This window comes from Ruditapes philippinarum, unplaced genomic scaffold (assembly GCF_026571515.1).
Source record: "Ruditapes philippinarum isolate M1 unplaced genomic scaffold, ASM2657151v2 ctg1267_1_1_1_1, whole genome shotgun sequence".
NCBI classification, from domain to species: Eukaryota; Metazoa; Mollusca; class Bivalvia; order Venerida; family Veneridae; genus Ruditapes; species Ruditapes philippinarum.
In genome coordinates, this window is record NW_026859684.1 from 65,327 (window position 1) to 91,437 (window position 26,111).

The 26,111-nt window shown below is 33.2% G+C and overlaps 1 protein-coding gene across 3 annotated transcripts in view; it reads right to left on the reverse strand.

The window, feature by feature from the left end:
* The window catches only part of LOC132757491 (solute carrier organic anion transporter family member 5A1-like), a 96,195-nt gene that overhangs the window by 39,766 nt on the left and 30,318 nt on the right, over positions 1 to 26,111 (reverse strand). For all 3 annotated transcript variants that reach the window (XM_060748781.1, XM_060748779.1, XM_060748782.1), the window contains one exon: positions 3,546 to 4,447. In XM_060748781.1, the coding sequence (XP_060604764.1) occupies positions 3,546 to 4,368 (823 nt within the window). In that variant the 5' untranslated portion in view covers positions 4,369 to 4,447. The remainder of the gene's footprint in view (positions 1 to 3,545; positions 4,448 to 26,111) is intronic.

The window sequence follows — 26,111 nt, forward strand, 5'->3', positions numbered from 1 at the left end:
TCCAAAAAGTGATTGCTTTGAAAACACTATGAAATCTGAGACTTCAAAAAGTGATTACATTGAAAACACTATGAAATCTGAGACTTCAAAAAGTGATTGCATTGAAAACACTATGAAATCTTAGACTTCAAAAAGTGATTGCATTGAAAACACTATGAAATCTGAGACTTCAAAAGTGATTGCATTGAAAACACTATGAAATCTGAGACTCCAAAAAGTGATTGCATTGAAAACACTATGAAATCTGAGAATCCAAAAAGTGATTGCATTGAAAACACTATGAAATCTGAGACTTCAAAAAGTGATTGCATTGAAAACACTATGAAATCTGAGACTCCAAAAAGTGATTGCATTGAAAACACTATGAAATCTGAGACTTCAAAAAGTGATTGCATTGAAAACACTATGAAATCTGAGACTTCAAAAAGTGATTGCATTGAAAACACTATGAAATCTGAGACTTCAAAAAGTGATTGCATTGAAAACACTATGAAATCTGAGACTTCAAAAAGTGATTGCATTGAAAACACTATGAAATCTGAGACTTCAAAAAGTGATTGCATTGAAAACACTATGAAATCTGAGACTTCAAAAAGTGATTACATTGAAAACATTATGAAATCTGAGACTGTATATTGTATAGAAAGCAATGTGAAATCTAAGACTGTAAAATGTTATTGTAGTGAAAACAGGAAGAAATCTGGGACTGCAAAAGTGATTGCATTGAAAACATTATGAAATATAGGGCTGCAAAAAAAAAGTGAGAAATTGGCAATTCTAATAAGTGATTGCATTAAAAAACACTATGAAATCTGAGTAAGCAAAAGGGTGATTGCATTAGAAACAAGATCTGAAGAGAATTAATTGAAAATAGTGTGTAAAGTTTAATTGAAAATAGTTTGAAAAGTTTAATTGAAAATAGTGTGAAAAGTTATTGAAGTGGAAACATGGTGAATTTTAAGACGCTCTGAAAAAAGTGTGAAATGAAAGACTTGAAAGTATTACTGTACTGAAAATTGTGTTTGAAAATATAAGTGTTGACCTTTTTACCCTTACCCTGCTGGAACTTAAAATTGTTGCAGCCAGACCACTCCTAACAACCTAACACTGTGACAAACCACTACACTGTAACATGGGCTAACCTTGATGAACCCATAGCTGATAATGGACTATTCAAAATTCAAAAGAGGGCAAATCCATTACACAAATTGAGAAGGTTATGTGCTTTGATATAGAAATATGAGAGCAATTATACTCCATTCAGCTAGGGGAATTTATCATCTAATACACTTGGTGATTTATTGTGAAACATCAATTTTAATTATTCCATTCACAAAATGATAACATCAAGGTCATCAACTAAACAAAATCCCCATTGAACATTTTTCCTAATAACAAGAACTGTTGGTACTTTGGACAGCGTGCTTTACTATTGTCAGTGCTTGATAGTAAAACAAGTCTGGATAATGTAGAATTTTTCTTAGTTCATAAAGGATCTTAATAAATAGTTATGGGTCTTGAATATTGACCTCAATTAGTATGTGAAGTTTAAACCCATTCCCTTGAGTAGTTTTGAAGATACCAACTTGCACGCAAAGACTTAACGAAAGTGTGATGTAGACCTAAGTAGTTTTAAAGATACCAACTTGCACGTAAAAACTTAACGGAAGTGTGGTGTAGACCTAAATAGTTTTAAAGATACCAACTTGCACGTAAAAACCTAACGGAAGTGTGATGTAGACCTAAGTAGTTTTAAAGATACCAACTTGCAAGCAAAAACTTAACGGAAGATGATGTAGACCTACGTAGTTTTAAAGATACCAACTTGCACGCAAAAACCTAACGGAAGATGATGTAGACCTAAGTAGTTTTAAAGATACCTACTTGCACGCAAAAACTTAACGGAAGTGTGATTAAGACCTAAGTAGTTTTAAAGATACCAACTTGCAAGCAAAAACCTAACGGAAGATGATGTAGACCTAAGTAGTTTTAAAGATACCAACTTGCAAGCAAAAACCTAACGGAAGATGATGTAGACCTAAGTAGTTTTAAAGATACCAACTTGCACCAAAAACCTAACGGAAGATGATGTAGACCTAAGTAGTTTTAAAGATACCAACTTGCACACAAAAACCTAACGGAAGTGTGATGTAGACCTAAGTAGTTTTAAAGATACCAACTTGCAAGCAAAAACCTAACGGAAGATGATGTAGACCTAAGTAGTTTTAAAGATACCAACTTGCAAGCAAAAACTTAACGGAAGTGTGATGTAGACCTAAGTAGTTTTAAAGATACCAACTTGCAAGCAAAAACCTAACAGAAGATGATGTAGACCTAAGTAGTTTTAAAGATACCAACTTGCAAGCAAAAACCTAACGGAAGTGTGATGTAGACCTAAGTAGTTTTAAAGATACCAACTTGCAAGCAAAAACCTAACAGAAGATGATGTAGACCTAAGTAGTTTTAAAGATACCAACTTGCACGCAAAAACTTATTGAAAATGTGATGTTGACACCTGGTTGAGAACAAATTATATAGCTCTCTCTATTCTTTCAATAGTTGTGCTTAAAAGGGGGAGTGTACACATTGTTAAACACAAACGAGGAAAATTATTCAAATTCTGATTAAAAGATATGTTTAACAATTTAAACAAACAAGTTGCTTTATAATAATTTTTATGAAAAACAACCCGAGGGACTGTGAACCACTTTCTTCCTCAAAAGTTTGACAAATTAAATTTTGTAAAGATCATAACTGTGTTGTCAGAGAAATTTGTTACTTGAAATTTAAAAAATCATTTCTATAAAACAAGTACATTAAACAAATTGATATATTACACTATTGAAGTATAGCAACATTTGTAAAGTGCCATTACAAAGTCTGTGGGAAATATTGGCACTCCTAAGGGTTTTTCGTTTGGTTGGGTTATAAGTGTAATGGCGACATTCAGCTTTATTGCTGCAGAGAGGACCTCAGGTGTCCCTCAGTGTATTATTTCAGGCATGATTTTAGTGAACTGATTTAAATTAAAACTGAAAATCAGCCTCTGTTTTAGTTGCTGCATGTCGCCTGAAGTATGAAAAGGCAATCTGGCAAAATCCATGCAAAATTGATATATTGATTTACAGATGCTAGTTATTTCTTACTGATTGGCAGTTATACACTTATCTCACACATAGATATTTTTCATCACTAATGATCTGTTAAATGAATTTTTATCATAAAATTTATAGATTTGTATACATTTATCAGATAATTTGGTGTCTTCATTATTGAGATGTTTTTTGCAAAGGTTACAATAATAATAGATGTTATCTGGAACTTGATAAATGTCAGTTTTTCCAAACTAATCCCCCGGTACAAACAAACTTTTACCATTATAACTTCACAGTGCAGTATTGGTCACAACATATTTGCCAACCTGTTGCTCTAATTTTTGAAGCTGTAACTGTAAAAGTTTTGTTTGTTTGCGATAGGGATATAAGCTGGAAAAAACCTTTTTAAAGTTTTCTTAATTCCGGTGCGAGTCTATTGTCAAAGCTTACCTAGGTAGGCTGGTGCCTTGTCTTTAGGGACGTGATTGTCGATATATGTAGTGCCGAGGGTGAATATCGGGGTTCCACCAGTTCCTATCAATATCTGCGCTGTTATTAGAATTAAAACGTATGTAAGATTGCCAGCATTTTTGTCAATACAATTTTCATCAGAACGTTTTGATCCAACAATCTTGCAAATGTTTTCATCGGTACTATTTGATATAATTCCTTGATGAACTGTATATTTTTTAGCAATGATATGTGGTAGAGCGAACAAAAGAGCACCAAAACCCATCAGTATCACACCTTTCCCGATCCAGCGGGGTATGTGACGTCGTCCTCCGAAGTAAGAAATAAATACAACAGCAACTAAACTCCCAAATTCATAAGACGCTGCAATTAAGCCTGATATCGAACTTCCGATTTCAAAGCGTTTTTCGATCGTAGTTATCACACTGTTAAGATACCCTGTCGACAGAGTTCCTGACATTGTTATTAAAATGCACATAAAAATCACAAATAATTTTATATTTGCGCAATACTGAATACACTGTGGCCGGAATTTCCCTATTCCACACTGTCGATCATCCGCAGACAATGGAATCTGGCATAACTGGTTGTCTATGATAATATCGCGTTCTGTACCACCTTTTAACAACTTTGAGGCACTACTAACTGAATATCCACTTGTTGAACTCTCTACACCTAATGACCTTTGACCTAGACTCTGACCTCCAGGTGTGGACGTCATGTCCAACTCCGACAGAGGAGAAAAAACGACCTTATTTTTACACGGCAGGTCAATATAATCTGGTCTTGCTGGTGTGGCCATCGCTTTCACTGTTACGTAACTTATCCAACTAAAGATGTGTTTCCTAGCAACCTTAATCTTCCTGTCATTCTAGATCAACCTGAAAACATAGATTAGAATGTCATGAATACATTTACAATGTATATACAATGTACTAATATTTTCCAAACTATGCTAAACGTCTGCTTCTTTTGTCATACAATGACCAGTGCTCATACTGACCCTCTACTTAGACTGCACAGCAGAGCAACTTTACATTGTTCTTATAATGTTGATGTCAAAAGAAAGTGCAATACAGTAACAGAAGATTATTATATAATTTTTTTATTTTATCTTCCTAAAGATTGCTTATCCTTTATTCCTTCATAAGCTGTCAGTGACAATATTGTAACACACAAAACAAATATCCTCATTATGCAAAATGAGAACTCAAAAGTGACTAAAATTTAATTGCACCTTAAACATCCATAAAAAAATTGAAATTTTCAATTCTTTACACAGATTCTTTCTTCAACAAACAATGTTCTTATCACCACTGTTTAAATGTGAGCGAGTATTATAAAATAGCTGATTAATTCTTTCACTATTGGCCGCTTTATTCATACCTCTTTATACATGTAATATTAACCTAAATTATAAAAATTGATACAAGACGCTGTATTAGTATATTATACATTACATAATGGAACAACCAATCAATATTCATTATTGTATAAAGCTACTACTATAACCATAAATGCCAATATTTAACTGACCTAGGCATTCTTTCATATATATTAATATCTGTATTGTTTACATTATAAAAACATTATATTGATATATCTATTACATCTTAGAATGATCTGAATCAATGGTTTTATCTGTAACTTGTGACAATTGTCACTTTAAGGTTAAGTTAAAGGGATTACTTTTGCAAATTTTTATTCTAGTTTATTTCTGTAGAAAGTTATTAATATATAAATCTTAAATATTTGACCCCAGGGCTTTTATCTGAACAAACTTGGCAAAGACTCACTAGATGATATTTCATGCTAAGTTATCATCTAAACTGTAGCTCTTTGGGTTTTTTACAAGAAGATGTTTTAAATTTTTACTATGCACATATAAGGAAAATCAATGACCCCCTGGGGCAGGACCAATTTTTACCCAAGAGCCCTTATTTGAACCTCTTTCGGTTGCCATGGCAACCAGAGTTCTGCTTGGGAACAATTTTTAAAGTTGACTACCAAAGGGTTACATTCCTGTGAAATTTGAATGAAATTGTCTAAGTGTTTATGAGGAGATGTCGTTTGAAGTAAAAGTTTATGGAGGGACAGATGATGAACAGATGGACGATGGATGAAAAGCGATCACAAAAGCTCACCATGTCACTTTGTGACAGGTGAACTAATAAAAAACTCAAAAATCTTTGAAAATAAGGGCTTCTTCACTGTTTATAGTGCTTAAAAGTTTGAAGATGCCATCCTTAGAGACAGTGATTGTGTGCATCCATTTAATCCCTGCAAATTTTCAGTCATGCATTTTTAAAACATCACTGAAATCCCCAATTCCATGGGTATGGGTCATGTTCCCAAATCCTGGGAAAAAAACCCTATACTGTATACCATCATAAATAACAGCAGTTTTATTGGTATACTTTATTCCTTCATCCTGTGCGGAAAAAAAATCTAATAACTATAAGTCTCCTTGGAAATGGCTGCTATTAAATACGAAATTAATCTTTGTGTCAAACCAAAAAACAAATCTATAGTATACCCTTGACAGTGACAGCCTCTCCCTAATTGACAAGTCTGTCTATATGTTACAGACCAGAGAATTTTATAATGTGGTCAGAAGCGAGGACAACTGATATTGCTATAAAACCTGGAATTACTTCTAGAATTACAATAATCTCAACACATATAGAAGACATTACCTAGTCTACTCCTATAGTTTAAAAATATCAGAAATGTTCAGGATGTACTTTTATTTTAGATTATCAGTCCAAATGGATGAAATGCGACAATTTGTTTCCTCATTACAGCTGTTTTTTAAACCATTAAAGTGCAGAAGTCGAAAAAATGTGTCTGCAAAGGTTAGTTCTTCAAAGGGGAGAAGTCCAAAAATGTGTTGGCATACGGTTCAAAATTCATTAAAGTGGAGAAAAGTCCAAAAAACTTGTCTGCAAAGGTTCCACCTTTGGTCCCCATGCTGTCAAATGACAGACACATTAATTTTCAAACCTTCTCAGGGAAGAAAAAATAGTTTCCGATTGGTCAAAGATTTCTAATATTGTGTAATTCTTTAACATTTCTGCAAATTACAGGCAATAGATTCAAATAATTTTGTTACGCAGATGAATATCATTTTAATATATGAAAATTGCTTGACTATTTCAGTAAAGCTTCGTATTATTGTGATCGCCTAAATGAACATTTGTTATTTAGACTTTCTGAAAAATAAAGTAACGATATTGACTCTAGGATAGGCACGACTTTAGGCAGTTGATGATCAATAATCAATTTCAATTTAATTTGAAATTAATAAGAATTACAAACCCTAATTTAGAATAATGTGGTTTGCTTCAGGCTGTTTTCTTATAACTTCCCAGTGGTCCAGGGGTTACACGCTAGTTTAGGAAGCGAGAGGTCTGGGGTTCAAATCCCAGTTAATGCAACTCAAGTTTTGTTTTTGTTTTTTTTTTTAAATTGTTTAAGCCAAAAAAACATTGAATTGAATATCAGTGTTGGAATTAGCCTTACAGCCAATTTACTACAGTTATACATGTTATAACCCTGGAAACAGCATTTTGCTGGCACTTCACAAAAACAAATTGGTTTATAATCTTGCAAACCGTTCACCTTTCTGACATTCTGAGACCCAAACAAATTCAGCGCCTTTTGTGCTTTGATTAAGCTATGGGAGTAGGTTACACCTATTAGTCCCTCCCAAGACTTCCAAATGATACTCTACATAAGCAAAAAGTAGAATAATTCTTCATTGTTTCAAAGTGATTTGTAAACTAAGAATTGACTTAGTGACCTAAAGCCTACATTCTGCCTACAAGAGACAACTGGCAATCTTACAACCTTTTAGAACTTGACATTTAAAACATTTCTTATAGTACTTAAAGACTGAATATGTCTGAAGCTAAGACACCTTAAATGTACGAGATTCAAACAAAACTGTTACAGTCAGACAGATAATATAAGACAAATGGAATATAACGATAAATCAAAAGATTTAAAATCCTACTTAGGGCTTCAAAATGTGAAGATTAACAAATAAATGATAGATTTGAACAGACTCAAATTTAATGTACATGATCAATAAGTAAAGTTTCCTTCCTCTCAATTTGAAATGTCTAGGTTAGATTTCTGATATAACTTTAGGTAGTGAAACAGAACCTTTGATGGTCACCAAATAATACATTAAATGGCAAAAATGAAAGGTTACATTGCTAAAGCAAGGGATATTTCTTACGTAAATGTGCACCCAAATGTGTTCATGGTAGCAATGGGTAAATTAAATGCAAAACACTGTATTTAACCATAACTGTTCTTAGAAACTTATCAGCCACACATGCCTGAAATAAGGCATGGCATGGGGGTTTTCAGCTGACATCCTCAGACAATAATAATAACTGGCAAATCGTCACACAATGATAATAACTGGAAAGTCGTGATTTTTAAACCTGAACTCAACAAATATTTTTGTTACTCTATTTGCTTATTTGTTGTACCTTATATAACAGACAATGGAAAATGAAAAGCAAATACAAATTATAATTTAAAGAAAAGTTGCTATACAACAGCTGTTATCCAGTTAAACCACTCGTGGTGCACTGACATTTACATCAGATTAGTCAACCTGTTGCACTTATTTTTGAAGTTGTAACTATACAAGTTTTAGGATTTTTTTACCCCCGAATTAGAAGAAAGAAACCCAAAATATTCGTAGTTCTGGAGAAAGTCGATTAGAACTACAAAAACACAATCTCCCACTACTGGCATCAAACAAAATTATTCAGGTCATTATTATTCCCAACAGGCTTTATATTCATTTTTCATTTCCCAGAATCTTTTGGCACAATCAGATTCATTATAGGACCTCTTCTTTTGTTTGTCTCTCATGTATATGGGCAAACATATCAGACAAGTGTCAGGGTCATGTTATCACAGAATCAACATTCCATTCAAGAGACAACAAACAGCATATAATTGAGTGTTCTATGATGGAGGTACATTGTTCTGTGTATCCAATAATTTCCTATTACATTCTTCATTTCTTTTTTTCCCACAAGGACTCACTAACAGTTAGAAGCGAAACACATGATCACCAACAGAAACACTTGAGGGAGGGCATGGAACCAGCAATAGTTGAAAGGGTCCACTTGAGGGAAGGCAAGGACTTACCAACAGTTAGAAGGGGTCTACTTGAGGGAGGGCAAGGACTCACCAACAGTTACAAGAAGTGCACTTGAGGGAGGGCAAAAACCCACCAACATTGAGGGCAAGGACTAACAATAGTTGACGACAAACACTTGAGGATGGAAAGGACTCAGCAAGAGTTAGAAGGGGTCCACTGGATGGAGGGCAAGGACTCACCAAAACTTAGGAGGACACTTGAGGGAGGGCACAGACTCAACAGTAAGAACCTGGGTGGTCTTGAGGGAGTGCAAGACTCACCAACAGTTACAAGGAGTGCACTTGAAGGAGGGTAAGAACTCACTAACAGTAAGGGCAAGGACTCACCAACAGTGAAGACTCACCAACAATTAGAAGGGTACACTTTAGGGAGGGCAAGGACTAAGGGTACATTTGAGGGAGGGCAAGGACCCACCAACAGTTAGAAGGGAGACTCTTTAGGGCTGGCAAGGACTCACAAACAGTTAGAAGGTAGGTAGCACTTGAAGGAGGGCAAGTACTGGTCCTAAGGGATCACTTATTCCAGCCCTTTGTGTGTTGAAAATTGAGTACCACTTTTGAAATTTTGAGTACCCCTCAACCCCTCAAGCCAATGTTAGGGGATGTGAGGGATGTGGCTCCTTTTCATTAATCCTTCATGTATAGACTCATTAATTTCATTAATGCTTCAGATGGATCACCATTTTCCCAGATCTTTTAGGCTTACTAGCACCCATGCAAGTAGATTATGGCCAGGCTCTTAAGTGGTGTTAAGCCTTGATATAAACCTGCTCAACAGGAATCAATAATCTGGCCACATTAAATACTAAAAGAGTTCTACAGGCTGAATGAAATTTATACTTCTCCTCAGATCTGAATTTAGTTGAACCATCTTTATATATATTGTACTTCTATATAAAAGTAGCATAGAATTACAAATAAACTAGGACTCTATCCAATGAATATGATTGTGAAAATGGGACAAGGGTGCCATAGTCACAAAATACGCCCGTTTACGAAAGCTTTAGATGGAGATGGGGGCATTATGGATAAGTGTTATCTAGCAAGCAAGTTTTTATTCTTGGCACTGTGTTGTTAAATGAACCTTAAAACAAATCAGTAGGGAAGATATGCACAGGATGTGTGACCTTGACCTTGGTTGCAGGGACCTGAATTTTATGCACGGCACTCAGCCTCACAATGATGAACATTTGTGCCAAATTATATTGAAATCCCTCTATACATGTGGAAGTTTTGCTCCGGACAAGCATTTTTCAATGAGCTCCAAGTGTGACCTTGACCTTTGACCTAGAGACCTGGTTCATGTGCGCGACACTGCTCCTCATAGTGGTGAACATTTCTATGAAGTTTCATGAAAATCCCTCCATACATGTAGGAGAGCTGAACTGATATTTACTTGAAAATTAAAATATAATTAAATTTCTATGAGAAAGTATTTACATTTGATAAGGTAATTACTGTATGATCTTTATGAACAAATACCAAGTCTACAGAACACCATAGTTATCACAGTTAAGAATCTTGACCAATGAATGAAACATGTGTAAATAAATGTTACATTCTTTAGAACATACTCAAGTCCAAGAAAGAGGATTATTTTATGCCCTTTGATTAAATTCTATTTTAAGAATTGAAAGTGAAAGTAGATCAAGGGGAGTAATTGTGTAAGTCATTTATGAACAAAGTAATAACTTTGTTGTCCCCCTTTGATTAAATTCTATTTACAAAATCTGGATATTTCATCATCTTTAGTGACCTTGACCTTGTATATATTGACCTAACTTATATGTATCACAGCCATAGTCTTGATAATGACCATTTGTGTTACAATCCCTCAATAAATGATGACTAAATGGTCCATATACACATCTTCATATTTTTATCTGAACTTTGACCTCTATGTGTGACCTTGACCTTGGCCGCAAGGACCTGAATCTTGCACGCGACACTCCGCCTCACAATGGTGAACATTTGTGCCAAGTAATATTGAAATCCCTCTATACATGTGGAAGTTTTGCTCCGGACAAGCATTTTTCAATGAGCTCTAAGTGTGACCTTGACCTTTGACCTAGAGACCTGGGGCCGTATTCATAAAGCTCCTAAGGGAAAAATTTCCCTTAGATCCTAAGATTTCCCTTAAAAAACGTAAGATTTCCCTTACTTTTTAAGAATTTCCTTAGTTGCTATTCATAAAACTCCTTAGGACAAAAATTCCTTAATTTTGGCCGATTTTCCCCTTAAATATTAAGGTACCCCATGTGCTCCCTTAACTTTTAAGGGAAAAAGTTAAGGGATAAAAATGAAGAAATAAAATGGCCGACTAGCAGACGATTTGTTCATTCCCTTTCTCAAATAACAAATCCAGCTACTTTCCATTTTGGAATCAACGCAGTTTCAATCATAATAGGCCTATCCGATGAAAATCATTCGTACCTATATTAGCCGTATTTAGAAACAACCGGCAACTTCCGTGCCAGTGGAGGCAATTTTCTGAATATTTTTACAACTTAAATAAATGCTTTATTGTATGAAGTAGTTATGTTACGAATGCGGAACTGACTTTTTATTGTCTGACAGAAGAAATAGTTTTATCCTGGATAGCCCAATCCTTACATTGTTGTTGGGAGCATGCGATAAATCGGAGAGCTAGAAGTATAATAGTGCTCGGACTGATATTTCGGAACGGTTTGACATCTACAAAAGTCAACATTATAATTAATGCAATCAAGTAATAATAAGAGGATATGGAAGAAAATTGAAGATTTATATTCAATACACTGCTGATGAGGTTTCAAAACAGTTAAAAACCTCCAATTTACAAATATACACTCAAGAAAAAGATGGGTACAAATCATTCACCTGGATTCAGGACTTGTTCTTCTAAAAACTTCCGGTAAGTAGATGTAAGTTTATATGTATTTCTTTAGTATACACTCAGATAAAAGGGATTTAAGCATAATATTATAAAATTTAAAAGTAGTAATGTGACATGATGCAACTAGCGACTAGGGTTATATTTACTGTTTAAAATAGAGCTTTATTGTCTGAAGGGTAGCAAGACACTTCAACCCCAGACACTTCAACCCTCAAGACAATTCACCCCCCCCCCCCCCCAATTCAGTAGGGCACTTCACCCCTCATCCAATTTTTTATTATTTTTAATATTATTTTATTAATAACTTTTTAATTTTAAAAGGGACTAAATAATATTGTATGTAAAATAAATAATATTTTATGAAAGATAAAAATATACATAAATAAATAAATAAATAAGTAAACATAAAATGACTAGAAATGAATGAATGAAATCTACATAAATTTTTTATCCACTTATTGTAATAAATAACAAGAGCCTGACCGCCTGGCGGGGGCAACGCTCGACTTTTTACTTTCTCTAAAAGCAAACAAGCAAATTTGTTGAATTTATATCCCCCGCCGAGTACTAGTTATTATTAACACAACACGTGGTGGTGGTGACAGTGACACGTGGTGGTGTCATGTGGTGGTGACACGTCGTGTTGGTGACATGTGGTGTCACGTGGTGGTGGCGACACATGGTGACATGTAGTGGTGGTGACACGTGGTGGTGGCGGCGGTGACATGTGGTGGTGGTGACACGTGGTGTCACATGGTGGTAGCACATGTGGTGTCACATGGTTGTGACACGTGGTCATTTAATGCACAAATTTGAGAAAATTCAGTAATTTAACCTTCAAGGTCAAGGTCATTTATGGATGAAGGTCAAGGTTAGTGTAGTCTACTGAAAGGTCTTGTCCCAAGGGTTGTTGTGGCCAAGTATGAAGACAATACACCAAGAAATAAAAAAATTATGATCCAGGTACAAGTTTGCGGAAGGGAACGGCAACGCCGCCGCGACTATAGCAATACCTCTACTTTTTATTTCAAAAAAAAAAAGTCGAGCTAAAAAAAGAACAATTTGTATTTACCTACATGTAACTAACAAATTACATGTAAGTAAACTTACCGGTATCACATGCTATGTGTTGCCAGTTACATTTGTATTATTGTTTTGCTTTCAAACCACTAAGCAAGGTACTGTCATTATATACATGTATTTTACTTAATATATACATCAAAGAAGGTTTAAACATTTCAATAGAATGATCATTTAATTAGTTATATCACTTTCACTTTAATTGAAATTAGTATAAAATATTTAAGTTAATAAAAAGAAAATAAACTAGAAATGTGTCGTCACGCCACGGATGGCCCCGCATGCAGCCAAAATTTCAGATGTTACAATATTTATTTACAATACAGTTGACTCTCGGTAACTGAAATTTCAAGGGACTGTGCATGTAACTCAAAAAGGATTTGACATAGAGTCATTAAACCTTACGGGAAAGTTGCTCAGCATATTTAGTTTTGCACCTGGGGTTTCGCTTATGGATTTATTCAGCATTTGTAGAGTTATTTCCCTTGACTTAGTAAAAACCATTTCATGATGTTGTTATTAAATTTTGTTCCTTGAGTGCTTGAGTTAGAATCAACCAACTTTACAGGAATAATGATCAACATCACTAAATTACAGGAATAATGATTCACATCACTGTGAAGCTATGCATGTGGATTTTTTTTCAGTTTTGTTAGAGTTATTGCCCTTGACTTACAGTTGTATAAATTTGCAATTTTCAACTTGTTCATGCATAGCTCAAAAAGTATTTCACTTGTTGGCCTGAAAGTTTACAAGAATGTTGGTCAGCATGTATACTTATGCACCTTGGGGTTTGCTTGTGGATTTATTCAGTATTTGTAAAGTTCTTGCAAAGGATCTTTAGTTTTCAAAAAAAATTTGACCTAGAGTCATAAGATTGACAGAACAGTGGCGCGTTGGGGGCACCCGTGTCCTATGGACACATTTCTAGTTAATATAAAAATTTTTTACCGACTACCAGTACAGACTAGGGCTGTCATTAAATATCGCTATATCATCCAATACAATTTCGATACACACTTTCAAATATCAACAAGCAATTATCATAGTATTGCAAGCAATCCATAAGTCCCCTACCGGTTAGAACCCCAGCAACATTCTGATCTCAATTTTACCAGTGAATGAATGACATGAATGAACTTAAATCTTTTGAGTTCTAAGTTTGTTTATTTCACAGTAATGTGTTAAGTTTCCCTGCCTAGTAAGGAAATTATTTTTATGCAATCTTGTCATATTACGATGTGGGATTTTAAAGTAAATCCTATAAGGAATGAAGAAGTTGGAGTAAAAAATACCAATTTCTCGAAAAAAAAATCTAAGTTCAAGGGGGACATACTTATGGAAATAGTCTTGCTAGAGTATTTAACCTTCTCAGAAATGTTGAGTGATAATAAGAAACACATATACATAGTTTGAAGCAGATACATTAGGAAATAAAGAAGTTATTTAAAAAAGACAACATTTTTTTTTTCATAAAAGTTCTAAGTTCAAGGGAGGTAATACTGATAATTTTTGTGCTAGAGTTATAAACCTTGTCACATATGATGTGGTTGATGACCAGAAACTTATATTTAAAGTTTGAAGTAAACACCTTAAGAAACAAGCAATTATCATAGTATTGCAAGCAATCCATAAGTCCCCTACCGGTAAGAGCCCAAGCAACATTCTGAAGGGCCATTGGCCATTCACTTAGGTTCCTATTTTAAGTAAATTTGTTGAAAAAGTTCTTTAAAAGTGATCATAGGAAACAGTTTTTATGTACAGACAGACGGACTGAAAGACACTCTAAAGTTATTTTTTAAACATCCCTGTTATCAAAATATAACATTTTTAAAATCCTATCATGATTGAAGAAGTTGGAGTAAAAATTACCAATTTCTCAAAAAAAAGTCTAAGTTCAAAAGGGGCATAATTCTGGAAATAGTCTTGCTAGAGTATTGAACACTCACAAAATTTAATGTTGAGTGATAATAAGAAACATTTATATGAAGTTTGAAGTAGATACATTCAGAAAAAGAAGTTATTAAAAAAAAAACAATGTTTTTTTCATGAAAATTTTAAGTTCAAGGGAGGTAATTCTGATAAATTTTGTGCTAGAGTTGTAAACCTTGTCACATATAATGTGGTTGATGACAAGCAACTTATATTTAAAGTTTGAAGAAAATACCTTAAGAAATAAAGAACTTATAGTGAAAAAACTTAAAAACTAGAATCAGAAATCTTGAAATTCAGTCTATTTGTTGCCATAGCAACCAGAATTTTCAACATAGGAAGAAAAGAAAAAGACGTGCATAATCTCCATACTGCCATCTATCCATATATCAAATTTCATAAAAATATTTTCAGTACTTTTTGTGTTATCGCGGGATCCAGGTTATGTGTAAAATTTGCCATATTTTCAGTCTATTTGTTGCCATAGCAACCAGAATTTTCAACATAGGAAGAAAAGAAAAAGACGTGCATAATCTCCATACTGCCATCTATCCATATATCAAGTTTCATTAAAATATTTTCAGTACTTTTTGCGTTATCGCCGGATCCAATTTTGTGGACGGACGGACTGACGGACGGACTGACGGACGTTCTCACAGGACAGTTATTATGTGGCTACTCTATTGTTCTCTCTATTGTTCTTTTTAGCCACGCAAAAGAAAATAGCCACATAAAAGCATTACAGAATGAATGACATCAAAGAGAACCTATTGTCCCTCTAGCCACATAATTACTCTCCTGTGAGTGCGGACAGACAGACGGACAGACGGACGGAGGGTAAACCTAAAGTCCCCTCCGGTAAACCGGTAGGGGACTAATAAAGAACTTATAGTGAAAAAGCTTAAAAATTTAAATCAGAAATCTTGAAATTCAGGCTATTTGTTGCCATAGCAACCAGAATTTTCATCATAGGAAGAAAAGAAAAAGATGTGCATAATCTCCAGACTGCCATCTACCCATGTTTCAAGTTTCATAAAAATATTTTCAGTACTTTTTGAGTTATCACTGGATCCAGTTTATGTGTTAATTTTGCCATTTTTTCAGACTATTTGTTGCCATAGCAACCAAAATTTTCAACATAGGAAGAAAAGAAAAAGACGTGCATAATCTCCATACTGCCATATATCCATATATGAAGTTTCATAAAAATATTTTCAGTACTTTTTGCGTTATCGCGGGATCCAGTTTTGTGGACGGACTGACAGACGGACGGACAGACAGACGGACGGAGGGTAAACCTAAAGTCCCCTCCGGTTAAACCGGTAGGGGACTAATAAAAGCTAAAATTAATTTACCGGTATATACCTCTCTATTTTGCCTAATAAGAGACGTCACTTTTTTCAAGTTTTCTTGGCTAACTTTTTGTTAAATATGTCGGTGACAAAAATTACAGAAAAAACTTTCTGTTAGTTTGTAGTATTTGTAATGTCTAATACAAGCATGCAAAACACCATGGTCCCAATTCATAGTGTATATTTTAATGTTTTCATTTATCTACTTTCAAAGTCGATATTTTTTTCAATATTTGTCTCTTGATATATCAATACAAAATTTTCCATCAATGACAGCCCTAGTACAGACAGGAATATTTAGCTTGATGGGAACTGTTTAGGATAGGATTTTGAGCAACCTAGATATTTACACTAATACCTATATATTCTAACATAAGTGATAATTGTGTTCTGTTTCTTATTCTGAAATATTGCCTTTGGTTCTGTTTGACATTGATCATTGTCAGGTGACAGGTGGTTTGTACTTGCAAATGATAAAATACTTTTGTTCTTTCTTAGTATTCAGCACAAAAAAAAGTCATTTGCATTTTATTTCACAACTTCAGTTTCTGATTTTTTAAACTTTTTTTTTGTTTAAATTAACATTAATTAAGTATTAAAATACATTTGCTTTTTTTTCAGCATACTCAAGATATTGACGATTGGTTTGGAAACTCTCATTAACAGAAGGAATAAACAACAAAACAGAATTTTTTTATTGGCCATTGACTTAGTTAATGAAACGTCGTACTCATTATAAATGTGAAATCAATGACATTTGTTGACAATTTGAAAAAAAAACAACATACTAACATATGGTATTGATATCCTTGCCATAGTGAAAAAGTGACATCATTTGAAAAAGTGTGATTGCAATTACAGACAGAAGTGATCTATTGGAGATCTTGAAAAGTGTAAATACTAAGTGACAACATAACTAAGTTATAATCTTTGGAAGTGTGAATACTTATTACATCAGTTGATAATCTTGGAAGACTCTTTATGTTTTTATCACTTTTATAAATCCATGAACTCATTCTTCATGAAATAAAACTTTCATCCTGAATTCAATATATTTTGTAAAATAAAGTTATAAACTTTCACACTGATTTATATTCTTACCCACCATTAAAGATAAAGGTTTCTTTGTGATATTGCATGGATATTTCAAGTTCAAGTAAATATTTGCTTACTGGTTCCTGAGATGGGGACAGTCGGGTTACATCACAAAAAAAATCAATTATTAATTTGACCTTTGAAAGTCAAGGTCATTTATGACTTAATTAAGATTAATGTAAGTTTCATCATCTTGAAGGTCTATCTACAAGGACAATTCATTCATTAATAATTAAAATTTAGCCTTTTTGGTACATTTTTGTGATATTTTCTACGTTAAAAAAGACAAACAGTCAGAGTTATGAAACTTGACACACAGATGCATTGTAATTTTTTAATAATTTCCATATACTCATTGCAAAGTTTAATCACCATTCAAAACAAAAACAATTAACAAATTCAGTAATTGCATCTTTAAGGCTAAGGTTATTTAAAAGTCAAGGTCAAAGATAATTTGATCTTCATTAATGGTTTATTCAGTCTAAATATGAAGACAATTCATTAATACAAAATTTGTAGCCAGTTACAGAAAGAAGAGAGCAAAATTCAGTTATTTGACCTTAAAGGACAAGGTCATTTGTTACTCAAGGTCAGGTCATCCTAAAAGAACAATCCACAGAATGTTATTCCATGTATGAAAATTCATTCATTAACACTAAAGCAGTAGCCACTTTGGTCAGGTTTTTTGTGGAATATTTTCTAAGCTAATAACATTTAGGGCCATCAGTGATAACATGTGTCGCCTCATGATAGCCAATCACATGTTGCAGCTACTGTGTAGCAGGAGACCCAAAAATCATGAACGGGGCAAAACACTTGTTTTATTTAAAAAATAAAATATAATTAAAGGGCCATAACTCCAACTAAACTTATTGAACAATAAAACCAATGATATGTACAACTAGACTTGGTACTGATCATTCCTGTAAATTTTGAAAGAAATTGCAGCAGCAGTAGTTTTTTTGAGAATTAGTCCGGCATGGGTAAAACAAACAAAAAATTTCCAGTCTTCTATGTGTTGTAGGGCAAATTGTAAATTAAAATAAGTTATGTGTTTAAATTAATAAATATAAAATTGGCTATTGTATAGGTATACACAGGAAAATTGCAGTCAGTTTATAGTGTAAAATCCTTTATAAGAGTCTATGTATTTGGCATACTTGCCCATACTTAATTTTACTTCTTTTTGTCAATTTGTTCCTAGTGAAAGGAATCTGGCATACTTGGAATGACAGTGATTATAAAATAGTTAAAGATATTATTTGTGCGAACACAAGCTGAAGTCATTACTTTGACATTAAATTAAACATAAAAAATATGATAAACAAGATCAACAAGGAAAGGCATAAGGATTGCTAATACAATGATTCCCCCCCCCCCCCCCCCCCCCCCCTACATTTTACAGCTGAATAAAGGCTGTTTCCCCTAGCCCAAAATAAGTATATTTTCCCTAAAAAATTTTAATAAATATTTTCCCCTTAAATGCCCTGTGCCCACTATTTTACCAGAACCATGACTTAACAGCATCTCACTTATATCTGACAGCTGTCCCTATAGATAGCCTGGCAGACTTATATCAATAACATGTCCCTATAAATAGCTATATACCATGCATGTTAAATTGAATTGAAATTGAAAATTTAATCAAATGTGTGGGTAAATTCCATTTCTTCAGTTGTCAGATTTCCCTGTTTTCTGGTTTATCACACTATATTTTCCCCTTCAGAAAGCCACAGGTTGTTTTTAAAATTGGAAAAAAATCACTGTAATACATTGACAGTTTTGTTTTCATGATCACTGTAATACATTGACAGTTTTGTTTTCATGATCACTGTAATACATTGACAGTTTTGTTTTCATGGCTTCAAAGATATTTGTATCAAATAAGAAAGTTACAGCACAGGCATCTGATTATAATAACCATATGCAAGCAGCAATTATTATTTTAACCATTTTGCTATGGTGGTTATTTTTGCTCAGTTCCCTTAATACTGACAACTAAAATTACAGGTTTAGACAGTATCATGTGTAAAGGCTGGTATGCACAGTAATTCAGGTGCTCTCAATATTAAATGAAAGCTAAATAAATTTTAGATTACTGTAAAGTAATATCTACTTTTAAAAAAGCCCAAAACTAGAAATGAAGCTTTGCAAAAAAATCTACAATGTAATATTTCAGTTCAATTTAAACATGAAAACTACAAATGTTTATGTCCTTTTCCTTCAGTTAATTTAACTAAGACCAGTCATACTAAAACAATTGTTCATCATTTATTTTATTCCCTTGTGTCACAGATCTTAATTTAATCAAATACCAAATGAATTAACATCAATTACTTAAATTTGCAATAGAGAATAACATACTATTGTCTTTTTGATATCAATTTATCAGACAAAGCTGATATGAGCTTGTTTATTTATATATATGATAAATTAAAAGCAGATATAACAGCTGAATTAAAAGCAGATATATTAACAGAAATAAAATGGATAAAATAAGAATCCCTGAAGAAAGCCCAACATAACACAATTGAAAATGTTACAGGCTCAGTTTGACTGAGCCTGTTCATGTACAGTACTGACAAGTGCAAACCACTGTTCATGCCCCCTAGCACCGGCTTAAGCAGAATTCAACATTTAACATGAACTGGTACAATTTTGAAACATCTGCAGATGTGTTCATATGGCGGTCATCATGGAACCTTCAATGTGACATGTAAGTGCCATTCCATGAAAAGCGGCATATGGTCCCGTGGTAAAAAAAATCTGTGTGCCCTAAACCAGAAAACAATGGGCGGAACTAAATAAAATGGAATTTCGAAAGGGGTTCATATAATATGAAATCTACGATTTTAAGGAATTTTTTTTTTGTTGGAGTTTTTATTCTCTAGGGCAGTAAACCATGCAATAAATGATAGTAACCTATGTCTTAAATGTCAAAATAGAATAAGCTAACATACTGAAGTCCATAATTTAATTTATCTATTACATGTATATGTAAATTCAAATTGTATTAAAGCATAAATGATATTGTATTTGTTAAAACATTAATTACCTTTTTATATATGGTATGTATATCTAACTTTTTGTTCTTGTAACTATGCAAAAAAAAAGTAAATAATTATAAACAAAATTAAGAGACAAGATAATATTAAACATGGCGGGCTACATGTATGATGTACATGTATATAGATCTACATGTACCTTGGACTTGATGATGTTTAAAATTAATAAACTTTGGCAATCGTCCAATAACCCCCTTGCTACACGACTTCTTAATTTGTTACCAGGATGTTTTTTTTTTTTCAGAAAAAAGTATCAGCTTCCAACAATTTACCAAAAACAGGCAAAATGTGCACGAAGTGATTTAGGGGACGAATAATTTGAGTTATTGACTCCGTCTCGAAATTCAGAAAAATTGTCAAATGCATCGTCAAGAAAATCAATTAGGAGTGAAACATTGGTTCTTTAGTAAACATGCTATTACGTATGTTTAATCATATCGGCATAATTTATCGGTAAATTTTTTACTAAAATAGTAAACACTTACCCTACTTTCACTTTGTATTTTCGGAAAATTTCGAAGCTAGTTAGGTAAACAAGAACAACATGCGAATGAAACTGATAATGTTTAAAAACGTCAGTCTCAAACCATGCCACTAGTGTTAAACCCACAATCTTTTTCCTCTGCCTGCTTCATATGATGACTGTCCGAATATTTCCATGATATACAAAAAATATCCATGAAAAGGTCTGAAACGTCGCGCATTTCCTGCTCTACTGGTATCGAAGCAGTATCCGTCGGCTAGTAGTATCCGACAATACGTTTATTTTCGTTTTACTGAAACTCTTCAAAATTGAAGGTGAGTTTTTTTTCAGAACAATATTATTCAAGGAAACGTTCGACAGAATTTCTTCAGTCTAAAATAAACATTAAACATAATCGTTCTCACCTTTATATTTTACAAGCAGGTGTGTTTACATTTTCCGCATGAGGGATTTCACGTGCTACTGTTGCGCATGCGCCAAGGATAACTCCATTAGGCACAAATTAAGACAAGTTTGCCCCCTTTGCCAGCGATTACAGACGACATTTCAAAAGTCGCTAATAATCATTCAAATTTCATAATAGTCAATAAATATAAGCTAGAGCTATGTGTTGTTGACATTTTTAATCAACAAATCTTGAAATAAAAGCAAAAATGACAGAAATGGGAAACCTTCTAACCAAGGGAGGCAACACTGTTTATTATAGTCTACAGTAGGTTGTTTCCCGTACAGAAGGCTATTTTTATTATGGGGCACCTTATGGGGTGTTTAGAATAATTTTACAGAATTTCTTTTATATATTTTCGTACTTGAAATTAATGTGTTATGAATTCATGAATGCAATAACACTCGTGGTACAAGCATACGATATGTCCGTGAAATGTAAAAAGTCTAGTTTTGACCAATGACCGTGATAAAAAAAATTAATGATTAACAAGTTTTCTTTTTTTTTCTTCTTTTTCTTTTCTTTTAAAATTGTTTTATATTTAATTTGTACAAATGTTCACATCAAAAATGTCTGTATTCAAAATATAGACATTAAAATGCGTACAGTTGTTTGACCGGTTCCGACACAGGTTTTCAACTTTCGCTGTCTGCATACAAATTAACAAATTGTTTCAAAGACCAAAAATTAATGTACATTGTACTTGCTAGTAGATATTCGATTCCACTTCAAACCTTTTTTTCTAATAAGAACACCGCTTCATTTAATCTTGATTGTTTTCACCAGTTCCGGAGGTTTACCAGTTCCGGTGCACATAACAAACCATTTGTAATATTACCAACAAACCATTTGTAATATTAAAAACCTACGAAGAGTACAAGAATAAGTACAGACCTACCTTTGAACAATCTTATCATTAAATTGCGTATACACGGCAGTTTTACTAAAACTTACATGGTTCAGTTATGGCCGAGGGGAGTTCAATACTACCAGAAAACGACGGCGATGTGTTTTGAAAAAAATAACATGAACTCAGACTCTGCGCTGTGTAAGATAAACTCTTGCGAACAAAATGCAAGAGCATTGCTGTAAATAAATTAGTTTGAACAAAATACAAATAATTGCTAAACGAAAGTGATTGACTTATAAATGTACTGTTTGAACCACATATGATCGACCCATTGATTAACTTTAACCATCGTGTGAACACAATCTTCGTACTTCTTTTCTTGCACGATAATATATGACAACTGTCCTTAACCATATACGACCTTTAAAAGTCAACCTTTTACCCTTAATCAAGTTTATGATGCACGATCGTTGTAAAACTTATTTACATATGCCCCAAAATAATATTCACTAGTTGCAGATTTTATACGGTGCAAAATACACCGGAAAACTCGCTGAACGAAAATTTGTTCTTCGGAGTATCCCCCCTCAAGCCCTAGCACCTGCCCAGTTGGCCGTACGTATCACAAAATCGTGACATAGTCAAGATAAAAAAAATAAGTTTTTGTTTTGCGATTGTGCTCGAACAATATTTATTCCAGTCCATTAGTGATAAATACTTTCTATAGATAATCTTATTATTTACTGTTATTTTATCTGGGACAGAACGATCTTCTGTCCCAGATTTTATCCATAAATTAAAACAAATATATTAACAACAATTTTTAGAACACTGACATAGAAATCGATATTTATTTGTTCTTTCTTCTGCATGTTATTTATCATTTAGTTTTCATGCAGAGGTTAAATGTATATCAATTACACTACACGTAGATGTGCTTTCCATAAATAAGAGCATAGCGTATCTTAAAGACTCGATCCCTACTATTTTAAACAGTTAGCGCTTTTTTAAATAAATGATTATGCTTTTACTTCAAAATATGTTTATCTTAACAAAGTTGTTGGCACACTTTTTTTACACACTCTTTCATAAATTCCATTATCAAATAACATTTTAGTTCTGATGAGAACACATGGAAAAGTGTTCATTGACAGAAATCCTTTTTATTAAAAATACATGCTTCGGAACTACATGTAGTTAAATAGGGTCTCCTAGTTTAAACAGGTATGAATATCTTTATGTTATATTTTTGCAAATATTTTTGGATGAAGTTGTAAGGCAGATAACAACTTTTCCTTCAATATATAAACTGTGTCCCTTTCTTTCAGTTTACATTATAATATGTACCGATATACCAATACCAATGAGATTGGCGAGATGAAATTTAGCATTTTTTGCCTAAATCAGACGAAAATTATAAATAAGAAGCCGAAATAGAATGATGATTTAATTATTTATTTGTTAATGTCAATAAACTACAAAACCAGTGAATATTTTCGATATTTTCTATATTTATTGTCGGTTTACGTGAATGGCTCGCTTTGATTGTTTCGGAACTGGTCAGTGCGCCGGAACCGGTCTGATAATAATCTCGGTAAAAATCACTGCAGATGTCATATTAAGTCTACCAATATTTCTGAATTATTACGATTAAAACCCTAAATAAAGCAATATTATTTGTCTAAAGAGGCCTTTAAAAAGTCTTATTATAATAAAAACATCGATACCGATTTATAAACCCGCCAAATCAATGATTAAAAAAAAGTGTCGGAAACTGCTTCTGTAGCGAGGCAATTTACGGCTAATTTACACCTCCCGTTGGAGCCCCATTTTTGATGCGCATGTCTTATTCAGGAATCCGGTTTTTATTTACAATAACAATGCATGACCTGTATTTTGTCATATCAAAAGTTTATTTAAATTGGAGACGTTGTTATTGAGAAATTTTTCAATAACCTCATATTTTTATCGGAAACTGCTTCGATACCAGTAGGTCAGCCATCTTGTTTTTGTTACTATTTTTAGCACAGTCAGTGCTCTCCAGTCGGTAATTACAAATAGAAAAACTGATATTAAACGAAATTTTCGCCTTAGGATAAAATTTAAGTTAAGGAATTTCTTGCCTAAGGAATTCACTTAAGGGATTTTTGACTTCAAAGTTAAGGGAAAATTTTACCTTAGGGAGTTTTCTTCAAGATAAGGACATTTTTCCCTTAAAACTTAAGATGCTTTATGAATACGGCCCCAGGTTCATGTGCGCGACACTGCCCCTCATAGTGGTGAACATTTCTATGAAGTTTCATTAAAATCCCTCCATACATGTAGGAGAAATGCTCCGGACAAAATTGGACGCCGCCCGCCCGCCCCGCCCGCCAGGGGCGTTCCCATAATACGTCCCGTTTTTCAAACGGGCGTATAAAAAATGATTATATATAAAGAATTCAATCATGGAAGAGGTTACAATGTTAAAGCCAATTAGCTTGTCTGCTGGTCAAACAACAGAAGATCTTTAAAGGTTTTGTATCATAACTTACTATCTAGTAAAAGATTTTGTACCACATTTTTCAATCTAGAATTTCATAATTATTATAATAAGACAAGAATTGCTAAATGCATAGTGGATAGTTATTTACCAATAAAAACAACAGTGAACAGAACAATAATTATCTTGAGATATTAGTAATAAGAATATAATAACATATAAATCAAATTATAAAATTAATTGTTATTCATTATCCCTTTTTTTAGGCAATTTACAAGTTATATTTTAAGTAGATGGGAGTTAATGAATTAGGTGCATGGTGTATGGGGAAGGAGAATATACATAGAATATTATATATATAGAATATAATTGGATTGTAATCAAAGGGCTGCAAGTTTGATCCTCGATGAGGTGTAAAATTTCTCAATGACAATTTATCTTGGACATAAAACCTAATGGGCGATTGTTGATTATGATTAGTTAAGTTGGTAACTTGCAAAGAAATTTGTTATTACTGGTTCAAACCTTTTTAGGACCAACTACCAAGATAAAACCATAAATGTGGTGAAATCGGCCTTAAAAATCAGAATAAAAACAATTTCATACATATTTGCAACAAACATCCATTAAAACTTCCGTCTTTCTTTTTAAACAATTTCATTTATTTTTAAACATTCTATTGCATTAAATACATGTTTACAAACATATCAGTATATATCAAAATGCAAATGGGTTGGGCAATAAGTTCTTACAACATTAGATTCAGCCCTTCCCAGAATTTTATACACATGCATTTAAATTTCCGACTTGTTTTCCAGACATCCTGTAGAAGTTTTCTGATCACATCACATATATTTTTAACTACCAGCTAAATTTAAAAACGGAAATGCAATAAATTATTTACAACATAACAAAATTTAAATCACATCTCACAACATTTCTGGTAAATTTCCAATTCTAATACACTGAGTCATTTATACCAATTTACACACAAACACACAACAAAATACCTTAGACAGCACTATAACAATCTTAGCAAAATTGTCAATTAAATTTCCAAGTCACTGCATCAAATTAACATGTAATCTACAACTACCAAATTACTTAATACTGTATCCTTGAATGGTTTCATTATAACAAATTTAATATTATTCAGTATCACAGCTATCAGGGGATAAACTCTCGATAACATGATAAAAAACAACACAATAATAAAGAACATTCGACCTGAATGTAAGACAGAAAAATCCACGACTGACCTCCACTTTCTGATAATGTCCATCAAGTTCCGACTACACAATATATCTAATAAAAACAATAAACATCAGAGCAACTATATCACATACCAGCTGTACTAATGGTATAAGATAATTAGGTAGTCCTAATAGATCAATACATAATTTCCAAACTCTGACCCTCCCCTCTATTATTATAACTCTCCTCCCAAAATTGCGTATTTTTCGATAATGCCAACTTTTCTTCCTCTAAAATTATAGACCAATTTTGTCATCAATTGAAAGGGATAGTAATTATAAAGAAGGCAGCACAACTTAATAATTAAGATAACTAGAAATATGAAAGTCTGGCTTTTTGAATCTATAATGATTGCAAAAGGCTGTCTGTTACACTACAAATAATGTATATGTACATATGCAGGGTTTTTAGGAATCTAACCATGATCCCCATGGAATTGGGAAT